Here is a 14531-nt window from a genome sequence, read left to right as displayed (position 1 = left end):
ATGCCTGCATTACATCCAATTTGTCCTGCATGTAACTGACTCTGCACATAGCAGTTTACACACTGTAAGCAGGGACTGGCTTTTTGCTTCTTTAGCACAAGTGCTTGGCACTTAATAAAGGCCTGATGACTTGGTAAAAAAGTAATTTTTTCCATGCTCCTTAAGCATGGAAAGCATCTCCTTAAGTTTGTGGTCCAAGTTTTATCTAATCCCTCTCACTTCTCTCTCTGGATTTATTAGGAGCAATAATAATAGGAGCTTTGGTGTATAGGAGTGTGTTTGGGGCTGGGGCACTGAAATGTGTGTAGAGACCCTGCTCGTCTCCAGTGGGTGTGTTTTCTGGGTACTTATTAATCAGTGGTGTGGAAGGCATCACCCAGCCTGCAGCTATCCAGCATGTAATAAATCATCTCCTACTTTAACCAGCAGCCACTGGGGAAGATCTGACACCCAATGGCTCATCTCCTTTGGATGACTTAACTGAGTTGTCTTGACTTCATTATGATTCTCAATAAAATCTGGCTCCATCTTGAATTCCTTGCTCATCTCTAGTGATCAACCAGCCAAGGTACTACCTTGATGAATTTTTTAATAAATTCTTTTTAATTCTTTTATTCCCCCTTGAGTTTGGCCTTATTAATGATCAGAGGGAAAGCCAAAGATTTTCCTTTTAACAGGGGGAGTGCACTAGGGAACCGTGTGTGACTGAATTCACAAGGGGGCTTTGGCTTCTCCCTATTTTTAGGGAGTCTAGATAATGGTAATTGGAAGTGTGTTTTCTTTGCTGTTTTAACTTAGTTATTAGTTACTGCTTTTGCCTAAATTAAAGTGACCCAATTTCCTGGTGAATGGGAACAGATTTAGTGAAGACTTCTCAGGAATGTGGAGTCTTCTCCTTACAGTAAAAGAGACCTTAGGCCCAGGTTTCAATTCCTCCAGAGCCAGGTGATTTCCATATAAGGCTATGTGGTACATTAGGATCGATGATTGGATAAGAGCTCACTAACTCCTCAATACCTAACTTGCATGTACACAAACAGTCTGCAATCCTCACACAGGTCCACCTGATTTGCATAAGTTTTCAATGCCTCATTTGCATGAGTCTTCAATGCTTCCTTTGCATAAGTTTTTCAGTGCCTAATTTGCACATAATGACGTGTATTTTCGTGGGCTTTGTACCGGTTGGGAAGTGGGGAAATTTTAAGTGGACTCCAAAAAAAGATTGGTTAGATTTCACGTCTAGAATGTAAGACCATGCTTCTCAGCCAATGAGAATAATGGTCTGTGGTGGGAGGGGGTTCTTCCGCATCAGGGTCTATATAAACCACCGTTCTGCCTTTGTAAGGCGGCTTCCCTGCTCCAGACTACCTGGTGAAGGGATCGCCCCGCTTCTCCTCGCCAGACGAATAAAGAAGCTTTCTGTTAACACTTTGAGATGCCTCTTGAGTAGTCAATTTGAGTAGGGGTCTTGCCATCCCATACGCTGGTATGAGTAAAAATGTGCTCATCTGTCCTGCTGCCCCTTCTAGAATGGCTCACTGTATTCTGGGGTTTGAGTTCCCAGAGTTTACACCTAGAAAAAAATACCCATCAATACAAGACAAGCCACTATGATCCTTGCAACCCCAAAAGGAATTAGTTTTCTAGTTAGGCTTATTATAATACAAGACTTAATCTGACTTCTAGACTACTTGGACTTCATGGGCAGCTGGTTATCTGAAGTGAGCTCTGATGGGGTGCTTAGGCCCCAATTCTAAAATCATATTTCCCTTTAAAAGTCACATTTCTCCCTGGCCTCAAAACACTATCCCAGGAAGCTTCTCCCCAGCCCAAGGACACAGCCTGCCCCAGCAACAACCGTTATCTCTCTTCCTGACAGAGCAGCCAGCTGCACCTGTAGAACTTATTAGTCTGAACCAGCTGTGTACTGGCTGAACTGACATTTATTACTCGCTGATCAATCATATGTATCCTAGACTTAGACATATATATATATATATATATATATATATGCATATATATACTCCCTTACATTTATCTTGTCTAACTAGACACTGAAGAGAGCAACCTGGTATTTCTGAGCCATCCCTGACCGTTAGTTGACTTAGTGACTTTTCAGGCCTAAAGCCACCCCTCTAGGTAGCCCCCACCTTGGGCTATTTCCCCACGAACTCTGGATAAAATACCTGTGCAGTAGACAGTAAAAGTGCATGTTCCTTTAGAACTGACCACTCCTTAACCACAACCTAATCCCACCCCAAAACACCTAGTTAGCATATTTGGCACAAGTGATACCATAGAATATCCTATATAAACTTTCCCTGTACCCCTCTAAAGTTGCATTCTCCCTAAGAACTCTTGCCTGCTGAAAAGTGTGTAAATCTTTACCTTGACCTCAACAATGCTGGAGTCCACAGATTCCTTCCAGGTGGCCTGCCCCTGGTACCCCAGTATTTGTGGGGGTCTCACCCCCCCCACTTCTAGCCCTCATCAAACTCAAGCAGTCATAAGCTCTGTTGGAACTTATTCATACTCATGTAGCAACCTATCTGGAATGCATTCCCCCTTTATATTGGTTGGGACTGAAGACCCAGAAGGTGGGTGCCTGCTACCTTGGGTTTGGGGATAACTATAGGCTTCATTTACTGGTAGTTTTTCTCAACAGTAATCATGGCCATAGACACATGTAACTCACAACAAGATCATTTACTAAGATGGCACAGTAGAGACATCGTCCCCATCCCCATAAAGCTGGGGCACACTGTTCTACAAAGGGACAGAGCATCTGTGGACAGAGAACAATGGTAGTGAGGCACAGGGGCAGTTCACTTTTCCTGGCAGGCTTGATTTTCTTCGCAGTCCTGAAGAACTTCCTTGGGGGGAAGCCTGTCTGACCAGCTGCTTGCCTGTTCCCCTCTGCTTAGCCATCTCTCTTCTCTCTGACCGGGGTCCCATTCCTGAAAGGTACTTCCTCCCTGTCAAAGGGAGGTAGCCAGTGCAAGAAAGGAGGCAAAAGAAATTTGCTAGCTATCAAGAACAATTTCCTTTCAGGGGCCTTGTTTCTTTCGGACTCTTCCAAACTCCTCAGGGTTTAGCTGTTAAAATCCCCATAGGGATGGCTAATTGATTTGTTGACCAAATTTCATTGTTCTGCTTAACTCAATCAGAAAAACATGTTCACACCTCATAAAGGAATTAGAGAAGAGATTCATCTTTACAATTAGCTCTAACACCTCATTAACACTTTGAGATTGTAATCTATAGCTTTCTGAGGCTAGACTGCATCAAAGATCAAGCTACCTAGGTACACAAGGAAGGTCTAGTTTTTCCTTGATTAAATCTGAATCTGCTTCTCCACAAATCTTGCCTATTGCTACCTTTAATTTGCTCTTAGAGAAGTGATTATTTTTCTATTATATTGATAACCAGTTATTAAATTAGGATTACATTAAATTGAAAAGTTTTTGCACAAACAAACCTAATGCAATCAAGATTAGGAGGGAAGCAGAAAACTGGGAAAGGATTTTTGCAACTACTGTCTGTGATAAAGGCCTCATTTCTAAACTATATGGAGAACTGAGTCAAATGTACAAGAATACAAGTCATTTCCCAAATGATAAATGGTCAAAGAATATGAAGAGGCAATTTTCAGAGGAAGAAATTAAAGCTATCTATAATCATGAAAAAATGCTCTAAATCACTTTTGATTAGCGAGATGCAAATCAAAGCAACTCTGAGGTACCACACCACACCTATCAGATTGACTAACATGACAAAACAGGAGGATGATAAATGTTGGAGAGGATGTGGGAGAGTTGGAACACTAATTCATTGTTGGTGGAGCTGTGAGCTGATCCAGCCATTCTGGAGAGCAATTTGGAACTAGGCCCAAAGGGTGACAAAAGTGTGCATACCCTTTGACCTAGCAATACTGCTTCCAGAACTGTATCCCCAAGAGATCATAAAAATGGGAAAGGGTCCCACACGTACAAAAATATTTATAGCAGCTCTCTTTGTGGTGGCCAAGAACTAGAAATTGAGGGGATGCCCATCAACTGGGGAATGGCTGAATAAATTGTGGTATATGAATGTAATGGAATACTATTGTGCTATGAGAAACAATGAACAGGAAGACTTTAGAGAGGCTTGGAAGGACTTATATGAATTGATGTTGAATGAAAGAAACAGAACCAGGCGATCATTGTACACAGCAATAATCACAGTGTGTGAAGAATTTTTCTGGTAGACTTAGCCCTTCACAGCAGTGCAAGGACCTAAAACATTCCCAAAGGACTCGATGCAAAATGCCATCCACATGCAGAGAAAGAACCATGGAACTGGAACGCAGAATGAAGCAGAGTATTTTCTCTTGTGTTAAGTTTTGTTTGGGATTTTCCTCATGGTTTCTCCCAATTCATTTTGATTCTTCTATGCAACATGGCTAATGTAAAAATGTGTTCAATAAGAAGGTATGTGTAGAACCCATATAAAAACTGCATGCTGTCTCAGTGAGGGAGACAAAATCTAAGACTTTATGGGAGTGACTGTAGAAAACTGAAAACAAATAAATTAATAATAATAATGAAGAAAAAAGAAAAGAAAAAATTTTAAAAAAAGAATTTCCTATGAAACATTTGTGCCACAGACGGTTACATCAGGTTGTTACTATATGAACCTCTGCTTTGGTGACTGTAATCTGACTTGTAGCATAGCTGAACCATCTATTGATAAGCTATGTTAATAACAAGATTTAATTTTTTTTCCAATAAACAACATTTGTTTTTCTTCTCTATCAAAATTTCACCATTTTAAATAAACACCAAATTTGGTTTCATTATGGAGACGGAGAGCTGGTTTCAGAATCAGAAAGGTTAACTAGTTAAATAGTTAACCTAGGTTTAATAGTTAAACTAGGTTTAACTATTGCCTCTGACACACACTGATCATATGAAACTGGGCAAATCACTTAGTCTCTTGGTGCCTCAGGAAGCACAGTCTATAAACTGGAGAGAAGTTGTTAAGTTCTCTTGAAATCACAGGTCTGATTAAGAAATATTATTAGGTTCAGTTCAATGTTCAAGTCTGCTGGGAACTTCTGAATCCTGATTTCATCTTGTAACATGATTTTTCTTCTTGCTTTTTGTCACCTGTGTATATAAGCTTAATGTTTTTGCCTTGTTACAAGTAACTGATAAAAATATTAAAAAGTAAAAATCACTAGGGCACTCCACTGGAGACTTCCCTTCCATGTTGACAAGGAACCATTTTGGGTCCAGTCATTCAACTCTTTTTTAATCCATCTGACTATGGTATAATCTAATTCACATCTTACTCCAAAGGACATCATGGGAGACTTTATCAAATGCTTCTCTTAAATCTTTGATGGGCTCTCTCTACAGCATTTCTCTGATCAAAAAGAAGAAAGAAGCTTGGACTGACATGACCTGTTCTTGATCAAACTGTTGATTTTTGGTGAGCCCTTCCTTTTCTAGCTGTTCATTAATAACTGCTCCAGAAATTGAGCAAATAGGGTTCACATTCAAGATCACTGGCTTCTAGTTTGTGTACTCCATTGTCTTCTCCTTTTGGTAAGTGAGAAGTTCACCCCTCTTCAGACCTGGGACACTGTGGTGGTGTGAAAAATCAGAGTCCCCCCTGCCAGCCTCCTGCTCTAAAGTACTTCACAAGGACATTACTAATAATGAGATTGCGTTGGAAGTTGCTTAGGTGGAGACAGATTCTTCTGTCTACACAGCTTAAGTCTGGGAGTGATCTGGTATGATAGGGGGGTGATCTGAGATAAACTGGGCACTCCATCCTCCTTTACCTTCTAACCAGGATTAAGTCATATACTCAAGACACAACCCACCTCCCAGTGTGTTGACCAATCATAGTTGATTGGCACCCCTTGGGAACACCTACTCTTTGAAGGGCATATAACTCTACCCCCAATTCCAAACTGAGCTAGTTCTGCACTGACTCCCTTAGTGGTGCTTAGTTCTGGACTGTAACGCCCAGGTAACGCATATCAAGCCAGCCTGAGAGAAATAAAACATGGATACACAACCTAATAGTTTGTCTTGCTTAGATCAATCTCTGTTTGGGGGTCGTGAGAGGCCGACAGTTGCTTTGTAATGCCTTTCTATGACTGATGCCTGAGCTTCAGCGATCACATCGATGTTCAGGATGTTGTTTGTTTGGGCCTGATCTCAGCTTGGACTCATCAGGGAAGCTGCTGCATTCTCACTCTGTATCTGCCATTTTGATTCTAATATTTTTAGTTCCAATTTCATTCTTCTTGATAAAGCAACAGCAAAATATCAGGCAAATGGTTCTCCTTCCTCCATCAGTAATTTCTCAGCATTTCATTCACCCATAAAAGTGCTTGAGGTAAACTTTATGCTCTGAAAATTTAAATGTTCCCTCTGAATTATTACATGGCATTAATTTGTTTAGTAAACTTGCTATTTTTATCCACAGATACATAATGGTAAATGTTCCAGCTCTGAATTCCTGAATCCTGGTTCTGATGGGCCTAGGGTAGTTCCTTTGTGTATTTCTAATGGTATAAGACCGTGTGTACTCACAGGGTGAGTGTGAGAGGGCCCTTTGTCAACAGCAAAGCACCGTATCAATGTAAACTATGATCAACGGCAGTAAAGATCTTTAGAAATCTTACAAAGGTGTTCTGCATTTATTTCAGAGACAGATCAGATAAAGGGAGAAGACAAACGGGTGTCCTTTTTTCTGAACATTGGAAAGGAGAGGAATCCAGGCAAAAGAAAAATGATGACAAAAACCTGCAAGGCCAAGAGCTGTCGCCCACCACTGAGGGTCTGCCTCAGGGTCTAAAGTGTGGAGAGCTCAAAGCTGTTGAGGGTTTGCCTAATGTCACAGTGTTAAATATCATGTCTTGGGGTCACCTTATAGATGCCATTGCCAACACAGTTTTAAGTGATCAAACATATATATATGGTAAGTTCCTTCACAGGGGAGGGATGATGCCTTAGATCTTTGAGTCATCCACAGATTTATACACAGTAGATGATCAATGCATATTTGTTTATCTGTTTGGAGCTGGACTTGGACACAGGGGAGATCTGGGTACTAGCTAGGGACAAGTTACTTCTCTGAGCCTCAGTTTCCTCATCTGTAAGGTCAACCTTGTAGGGTCTTGTGAGGTTCAAGTGAGACTGTGTGTGGAAAACAGTTTGCAAACCCTCCAGAGCTCACTGTCACCTAGCGGTTCAGTTCTGCCCTAACTCAGTGCACAGATGATAATTCTTCCCTACTTCTAAATCTAAATTTGAGATTACCAGCTTGAAAGACAAGCCAGTAAAGAAAAGTTATAATAAATTAGAGATTATATTCCCTAGCCTCAGTTCAGTGGGTTTTATAATCAAGTGCTGCATAAGTTGGAAGAAACAGGCTGGATGGGAACACAATCTAAGCTACATAGGCTGGGCCTTTTGAACTAAAGGAAATGGGAAGAATTAAAAACCAAGAAACCCTTCCAACTTAATTGCCACTTAACAAGAAAGAGGCTAGGACAAGTTAATATAAATAATCTCTTTTTCTGCTTAAAAGCATCTAGTCATATTTAATAAACTCAAAAATACACCATGTTGTGGTCCTATCTAGGACTGGAAACGCAAAATATTCTAACTTACCCCCCCCCCCCCCCAAAAAAAACCAAACACAACAACAACAACAACAACAAAATCAAACAACTCAAACCTAAAAGACAAGAGAAAAGAGCTTGGAACCTGCAAATCTGTCCCATTATTTCCTGACAAGGCAGTAGCCAGCTTTGGGAAAGTGGTCTCTGACCATGCATGGTATGCAAGGGAGATCACCTCTTTCTGTTAATCTGAAAGTCATACTCAGGAGATAATCAGGGGAGAAAAGGAAATAAAAATCATACATAAATTATATAAGTGTGTGATTACAAATGAAATGCATTAAATACAAACACATGATTTTGGCTTGTTTATCAGCACTGTGAGCTTCTTGTTTTTAATAGAAATTAAATTAATTGTTTAATATACATAATGTAGTGTTTACTTTCCAGTCCAGTAGCTTTTTAACATTCACTTTCAAATCCCATGGCAAATACTGTACAACCTCAAAATGTAGCCTGATATGTGAACTATATCACCACCAGCAACATTAACACAAGAAGAAAGAGTTGGCTTTAACCATCAGCGAACAACATATAAAAAAGGAAACATCACACAGACCTGCGGTGGTATCAACATGCATTACCAGGCCAAGGTCCAAAGTAGCTAAACACACTGTTTTCTAGCAAGGTGGGAGGACACATCAAAAAGGAATCGGGGCAGGGATGGCTTTTAGCGAGATCCGTAGCTGTAGTAGTAAGGTTCATCAGGGCGGAATCCGTAAGCTGTGGCAGGCCGTCCAAGAATGCCAGCTGGCTGACCAAAACCATCTACTCCAAGACTAAAGGAAGAGGAAAAGAAAGCACAGTTGTCACAGTTCTCATCATAGAGACATACGCCACAGTGCAAAGAAGAGGTCTGATACTTCAGAATTCCAAGATTCTGTTCCTAATGGGGATACTGCTCTTTGGTCCCTTATTTCTTCTCTGTTCAAGTTGCTCCGTCCATTAAATGCACATAATACAGCATAACTGAACAATTTAACAAAAGATTTTACATTCCAGAAAGTATCAATAGCTTTCTTCTAGTGGACAAAATAAGCAAATGTGGGAAAGGGAGCTGTACTAATAATGTATTGGCCTACATGAAGCTGGCATTACTAACCAACTATCAGTAAGGCATGCACCATGTGGAAGGACTGCAGCTCTCAGTCAAGGAGGGCTAAGTCTTACAGGAAGAACATGATACAACGAGGACTAGAAGAGGAATTCTGACCCTCAGACCTCTGGAAGTTATGGTGTGTATCATTTTTAAAGCCTGGTTCTGAATGTTTAAAGCATAATGTAATGAAATAGTAAATTTCTTCTTGTGACTGATAAAAGGACAAACGTTGATTCTGGACAAATTCATTGCATGTTACTAACCAGAAGTCAAAAGCTAATCTGCTGTGTGGTAAACATGGAAAACCTAAAGATAGAGAACTTTATTATTTTTAAAAGAGATTCCCTGATTATCCACCAATTATTAGGTAATGAATCTGTTCTCCCGATTATCAGAGCAATCAAAGAAACACACAACAATGGAGCAGAGTATTCACTGTGCCAGGCAAATGGAGAGGGTACAACATGCTCATGCAGAGCTCATGCAGTGGGTTCTGGCACAGCTGTCACCCTGCTTCACCCCACCCCTAAAAAGAAAGCCACTTTAGAAATATTCAGATTTATGGAAAAATATGTAAATGAATTATTTTATATTGCTTAATGACAGGGTTAGGGGCTTCAAAAGGAAATTTCTATCTTGGGTGGGGACAGTGACAGACTACCAAGTAACACACAAAATGGATCTCCCTCTCATATGTCTTTGTTTTCAGGGCTCAGGGGAGTATGTAGAAAATCTGAAAACTTTCTCTTAGAAATATGTAATTTTAAAAGGATGGTGGAATCTATCAGTATGATTTTTACTATGACTTGGAACCAATTTTTCCCCTTACACCCATCCCTGACTCTAGAGCACGTCTTTAATTTTTTTTAAAAAGACAAGAGGAAAATATGATTTCAGAGATTCACTTTATGGATAGTGTTTTAGAAATGTATCTATTCCTGGAAGCGAGTCACACTTCACCTTTCTACCTTAGGGAAAAGGCTGGTCTACCCATAATAGATGGGAAACAGCGTTGTGGAAGAGTGCTAAAATACTACTTTATTCTAAGGCACTAATATGGATAAGAAACATGCACATCATCAAACTCTTGGTTACCAGAGGGCTGTTTATATAATTTATAGTTTATCCAAGTGCCTTACTATGTGCTCTCTCTCAGTCTCTCTCTCTGTATTTTAGCTACTAACTATATTTTAACATCTTTACCAGAGGTTGCACATGGTCAGAGATGTGTGAAACTCCAAGTAATTTTGCTGCTTGTTAGTCACAAAAGATTAAAAATTTAGTGGGAATGAAAGTGTAAAATTAATTGCCCAAATACACGGTAGGGGATCTGTAGAGGGTACAACATGCTCTATTTGTGCCTGGGGATAGTAGCTGGTGAGTTGGCCTTCGAGTCAAGAGCATGGTTGTGTGACCCTGGACAAGTCACTCCTTCTGTCCAAGGAATTCTCTACAACTATAAATTTCAGGCAAGGTGTCAACTGTATCACTAGAAGGAGCTTCCTCATCTGGGAATTATTTTCTTTTATTAATGAAATCCCAGGTGCAATTTCTGTCTCTTATTGATTATTTTTAGGACTACTCATTTAAAGATAATTTAACCTTCATTCTCACGTTTAGATCTGAGACTTTGGGTTCCTTATACCTGGAAAGTATCTAAAATCAATGTAGTATTTTAGAAGTACTGAGAATAATAACCCAAATAATAATATGGTTCATTAAAAGAGGTAAAGCCTCTTTTTTTTTCCTTGATTTTTAAACCTGAGTACAGTGACTGTAAAGAGAGAAAAAGAGGACTTTCTGAAAACTAAAAAATGATACTTCAACACTAACTACATTATCTGAAACCTAATATGTCTAAGAATAAAAATGTATGTTCCAGTTGGTCTATAATTCCCATTAGAGGTCCAGCTGGCGTTCAGCTAGCAGCAAACTAAGGATTTAAAATTTTCTCTAAAATTAAAAAGGTTGAAATATTTGCTTAAAAGGACATTTATTATAATCCAAAATCTATAAATGGTCAACAGAAATAATTTGAAAAAATATTGCATACATACATATATGAAATACATGTATGTATAAGTGTATGTATGCTTGCAAAACAGAAAAAAAAATCCAGACATTAAAGAGGCTTTTTACATGCAGCACATCGCAAGGGGGGGATACCAGCCAGTGGAAGGGCAGGGGAAGGTGAATGAATCTATGGTATTCTTAGCCTCTTGCCAAGTCTCTTTGCCTCACTTCTGTAAAAGAAGATCACCTACCTCAGCTGTTTGTTAGGCTTATTTAATGCATATTTGTAAAGCATTTCGAAATCCTTGGATGAAAAGTGCTGCATAAGCGGAAAAGCATTATCAAGTTATTAACATCAGATTTCAGTGACTATGGATTTCTTTTCTTCTTTTATAATCCCAAATCAGTGATATAAACAAAAAACAAATAAGGAGTATTAGGCAATTTGGTGGATGTTAGCAACAAAAGATAGATAATTGACTTCAAGTCAATTCTTGTTGAATTTTAAGACTCCAAGAGACCTTTGAGACTAAGATGATCATCTAGAGTCTTCTGGAACAACTCCAATGACAGGCTGATCCCAAGTCCACCCTTCTACCAACTGCATTCTGAATGTCCCCTGAAGCAATGCATGCTGGAGAAGTCCCAGAAAGCAGTTTTCTCCTACCTCTACCTTCTCCCCAGGTATAGAGGTAGTAGCCTACAGTGACTTGAATAATCCCACCTACTTGCTTTACACAAAATCTATGGTGCCAAAGAAATAACCGTGTCTGCTGCCTTGGAAAACTGTGAAGGTCTTCCTGGTTGTGGTGGTGACTGTATCTTGAAAATCAGAGAAAGATTTTCCCTGGGAGACAGACCTCATGAGACAGAATCCTGGTGGATCTATAGAAGGAGCTGACAGGTTGCTAAAGGAAAATCCTCCACTGAGGATAACACCTGAAGCTACTTGTAGCAGTGGAGGGATCTGTTTGTTGGTAACTGAGGTGACAGACTTTTGGGAGGCAGTTGCTTCCCAGCTTCTAGGGTGGCTTGCGCAGCGTGAGTGTCAGCCTTGTCTGCTATTACTTCACTGAACTGCTGCTGAAATCAGGATTCCTGACATCCTAGACACAGAGTGAGCCAAAAGCACTTTGTTTCTTGTACACAGCTCTTACTCTGGAGAGGTCTGAGGGTTGAGGACCAGAGAAGATGTCTAGCCCCACTTTTGTTGGTCACATGACCCAGGATTGGGATGTCATGCTATTTTGTTTCCTTCTGTTTCTTGATACAATGTTTCTTTAATTTTGTGACTATCTGCTTATAAATGGGGAGTGGCACTATCACTGGAAAGGGGAGCTCTGCAGAGATTTCTTCTCTTGGAAGACACTGGTTAGTTTTATTTTAAATGAGGTCAACATGACTAGCCCTGACCTAAAGGGAAGCTGGAGAGGGGTCAGGTGACCAACTCTTCTCTCTTCCAGGCTTCTAGCACAAGTCCCCCCTCCCCCCACCAGGAAGCCCTCCTGGAACACAATCACTTCACTAACATTTCCTTTGGTATTTCTCCCCAGAAGTCACGTCACATTGTTTATGTTCAACTTGTCTGTAATCAACTAAGACTGCGACACCTCTTTCATGATTTCTGGAGCCTTTCCCACCTTGTACTGACATAATTATTTTAGCCTATCTGAGTTCGCCTTGTTTAGCTTTGGCCCACTGATCTGGTCTGCCAGCATCTTTTTGACTCCCTTTCTCTTTAGGACAAAACCTATGCCAATCTTTCCATATATGTAAATGGGAAACAGTGAAACTTTTAAACTTCATTTTTAATAATGTAAGAAAACAGCATAGTTGTTGCAGAACTTTAGATCTTCAGAAAAAAGAATATAAACACACAGGATCCTTCATCTTAGTTAACTAACAGGAGATGACTTGTCTAGAGTAGGAGTGTAAAAACAGGCTGCCCTCAGGAGGAAGGGGGCCCCTTCAATACTCCTGAGTTTGTTCTAAATCAGATTAAAATGTAATTGTGAAATATTTAATAAAACAAATAAAAATACAGTAAGGCATACAAGAAACAATAAACTAGATTTTAAAACTAAGTCAACATGCAGTAGTCAAGTCAGGGATCCTTATGTTCTGATAAGTGTCCTATCCCCACCTTCCCACTCCCATTTGAGTTAGAGACTTCTACAACCAGGGCTTCTTAAACTTTTTCCACTGGTGACCACTTTGGCACTTCTTCAACTGTGGGTTGTGACCCCATATGGGGTCTAGACTAGAGTACTCTGGTGCGTCTAGGCTGAGCTGCCTGGAGTCAGGGAGGTGGTACTGTGGACAGAGTAGCTTGGAGTCTGGGACTTGAATTCAAATCCAACCTCAAACACTTACTAGCTGGGCAAGTCACCTGAGTGCCATCTACCTCATTTTTCATCCACAAAATGAAGATGATAAAAGCACCTACCTCTTAGGGTTGTTTATGAGGATCAAATGAGATGCTATTTGTAAAGTGCTGACTTTGCAGAGTGTGTGGCACACAGTGGGTGCTTAATAATGGCTCATTTTCTTTCCTTTCATAAGACACCATGTGCCAATAGTGCACTGAGATAGTTCATCCACTTCTTCAACTGTTTATCTGCCACAGGACCAAGACTAAAGCATTTTAGAGTTAAGGACCTTGGACACTATTTAGTTCAACCAATAATACCTGAAGAGGAATCCCCACCAGCACCTATGGGATAAGGCCTCACTTCAGTTTCTGGGTGGAGATTCCCAGTGAGGGGGCCCACTACCTTCTGGGCTGGCCCATGCTCTTCAGGAACTCCTCGAAGCTGGAGGATATTTTTCTCAATGTCAAGACTAGATTTGTCCGTGACCTCTGTGATCACTCCTCGTTCTGCAGCTGGAGGTCAGAGAAGTCTGATCCATTAGTTATCTTGTCTTCCCCTCGTCTTCTCTCTTCCACCATTCCTTCATCTTAAGGTCCTTCACTATCCTCTTGTGACTTGTACTGAGCTTGCAGGTCACTACGACCACAAATCATTGTGGTTTTTTCCAAACAAACTGCTATCTAATCACACGTCCCTACCTGGGACATCCAGAGTTGGTTTTTTGAAACCAAGTGCCAGACTTCATTTCTATTGCACTGCATCTTATATTCCGTAAGCATTTATCAGACAGACTGTTAGTCTAGATACAATGATGTAGCCTTGTCAAAACCTTTGTGGATTATGACTCTGTAATCCAAAGTTAGCTATCCTTTCTAGCTGTCTGTAAATCTGATAAATAGATCTTAGGGAGATCAAATAAAGGATAAAATAAAATAAAGCTTAAATCTTACCGATTCTCGAGAATTTGCTTTTTTCAATGTTAAACTTCTGTTTTAGGGTTGATGTTTCTGTTTTACCCTCATCAAAGATATAAATTTTTTTAAAAACTATGATCATATCATCATGGATTCTCCACCATGACAGCCCACTAAATCTTAGTAATTTGGTTTATTATGGTGGAGGAGAGAAAATTGAGCATCTGGAAGAGAATAGGTAGCTTCTTTCATAACAATCTACTAGTGAGTGCTTACTTAAAGTCTTTCTAGCTTGGTAGCTTTCTGCAGATGATATTTTGCACTCATGGCCTTGAAGAACCCAGGGTCATCAACAGGCCATGATTAAGTATTACAGAAGTACTTTAGTGGAAACAAACCGAAACCTTTGAAAAATGAATGGCATTTTTTCCCCTTTTTGAGGGAGGCCTAGG

The 14531-nt window shown here is 40.1% G+C and overlaps 1 protein-coding gene across 2 annotated transcripts in view; it reads right to left on the bottom strand.

The window, feature by feature from the left end:
* Nucleotides 1-7979: 7979 nt before the first annotated feature.
* KIFAP3 (kinesin associated protein 3) overlaps nucleotides 7980-14531 on the bottom strand; it is a 189777-nt gene continuing 183225 nt past the window's right edge. For both annotated transcript variants that reach the window (XM_072648684.1, XM_072648685.1), the window contains exon 20: nucleotides 7980-8460. In XM_072648684.1, the coding sequence (XP_072504785.1) occupies nucleotides 8352-8460 (109 nt within the window). In that variant the 3' untranslated portion in view covers nucleotides 7980-8351. The remainder of the gene's footprint in view (nucleotides 8461-14531) is intronic.

This window comes from Notamacropus eugenii, chromosome 2 (genome assembly GCF_028372415.1).
Source record: "Notamacropus eugenii isolate mMacEug1 chromosome 2, mMacEug1.pri_v2, whole genome shotgun sequence".
Taxonomy (NCBI): Eukaryota; Metazoa; Chordata; class Mammalia; order Diprotodontia; family Macropodidae; genus Notamacropus; species Notamacropus eugenii.
This window is presented reverse-complemented; position numbering and strand designations above follow the sequence as displayed.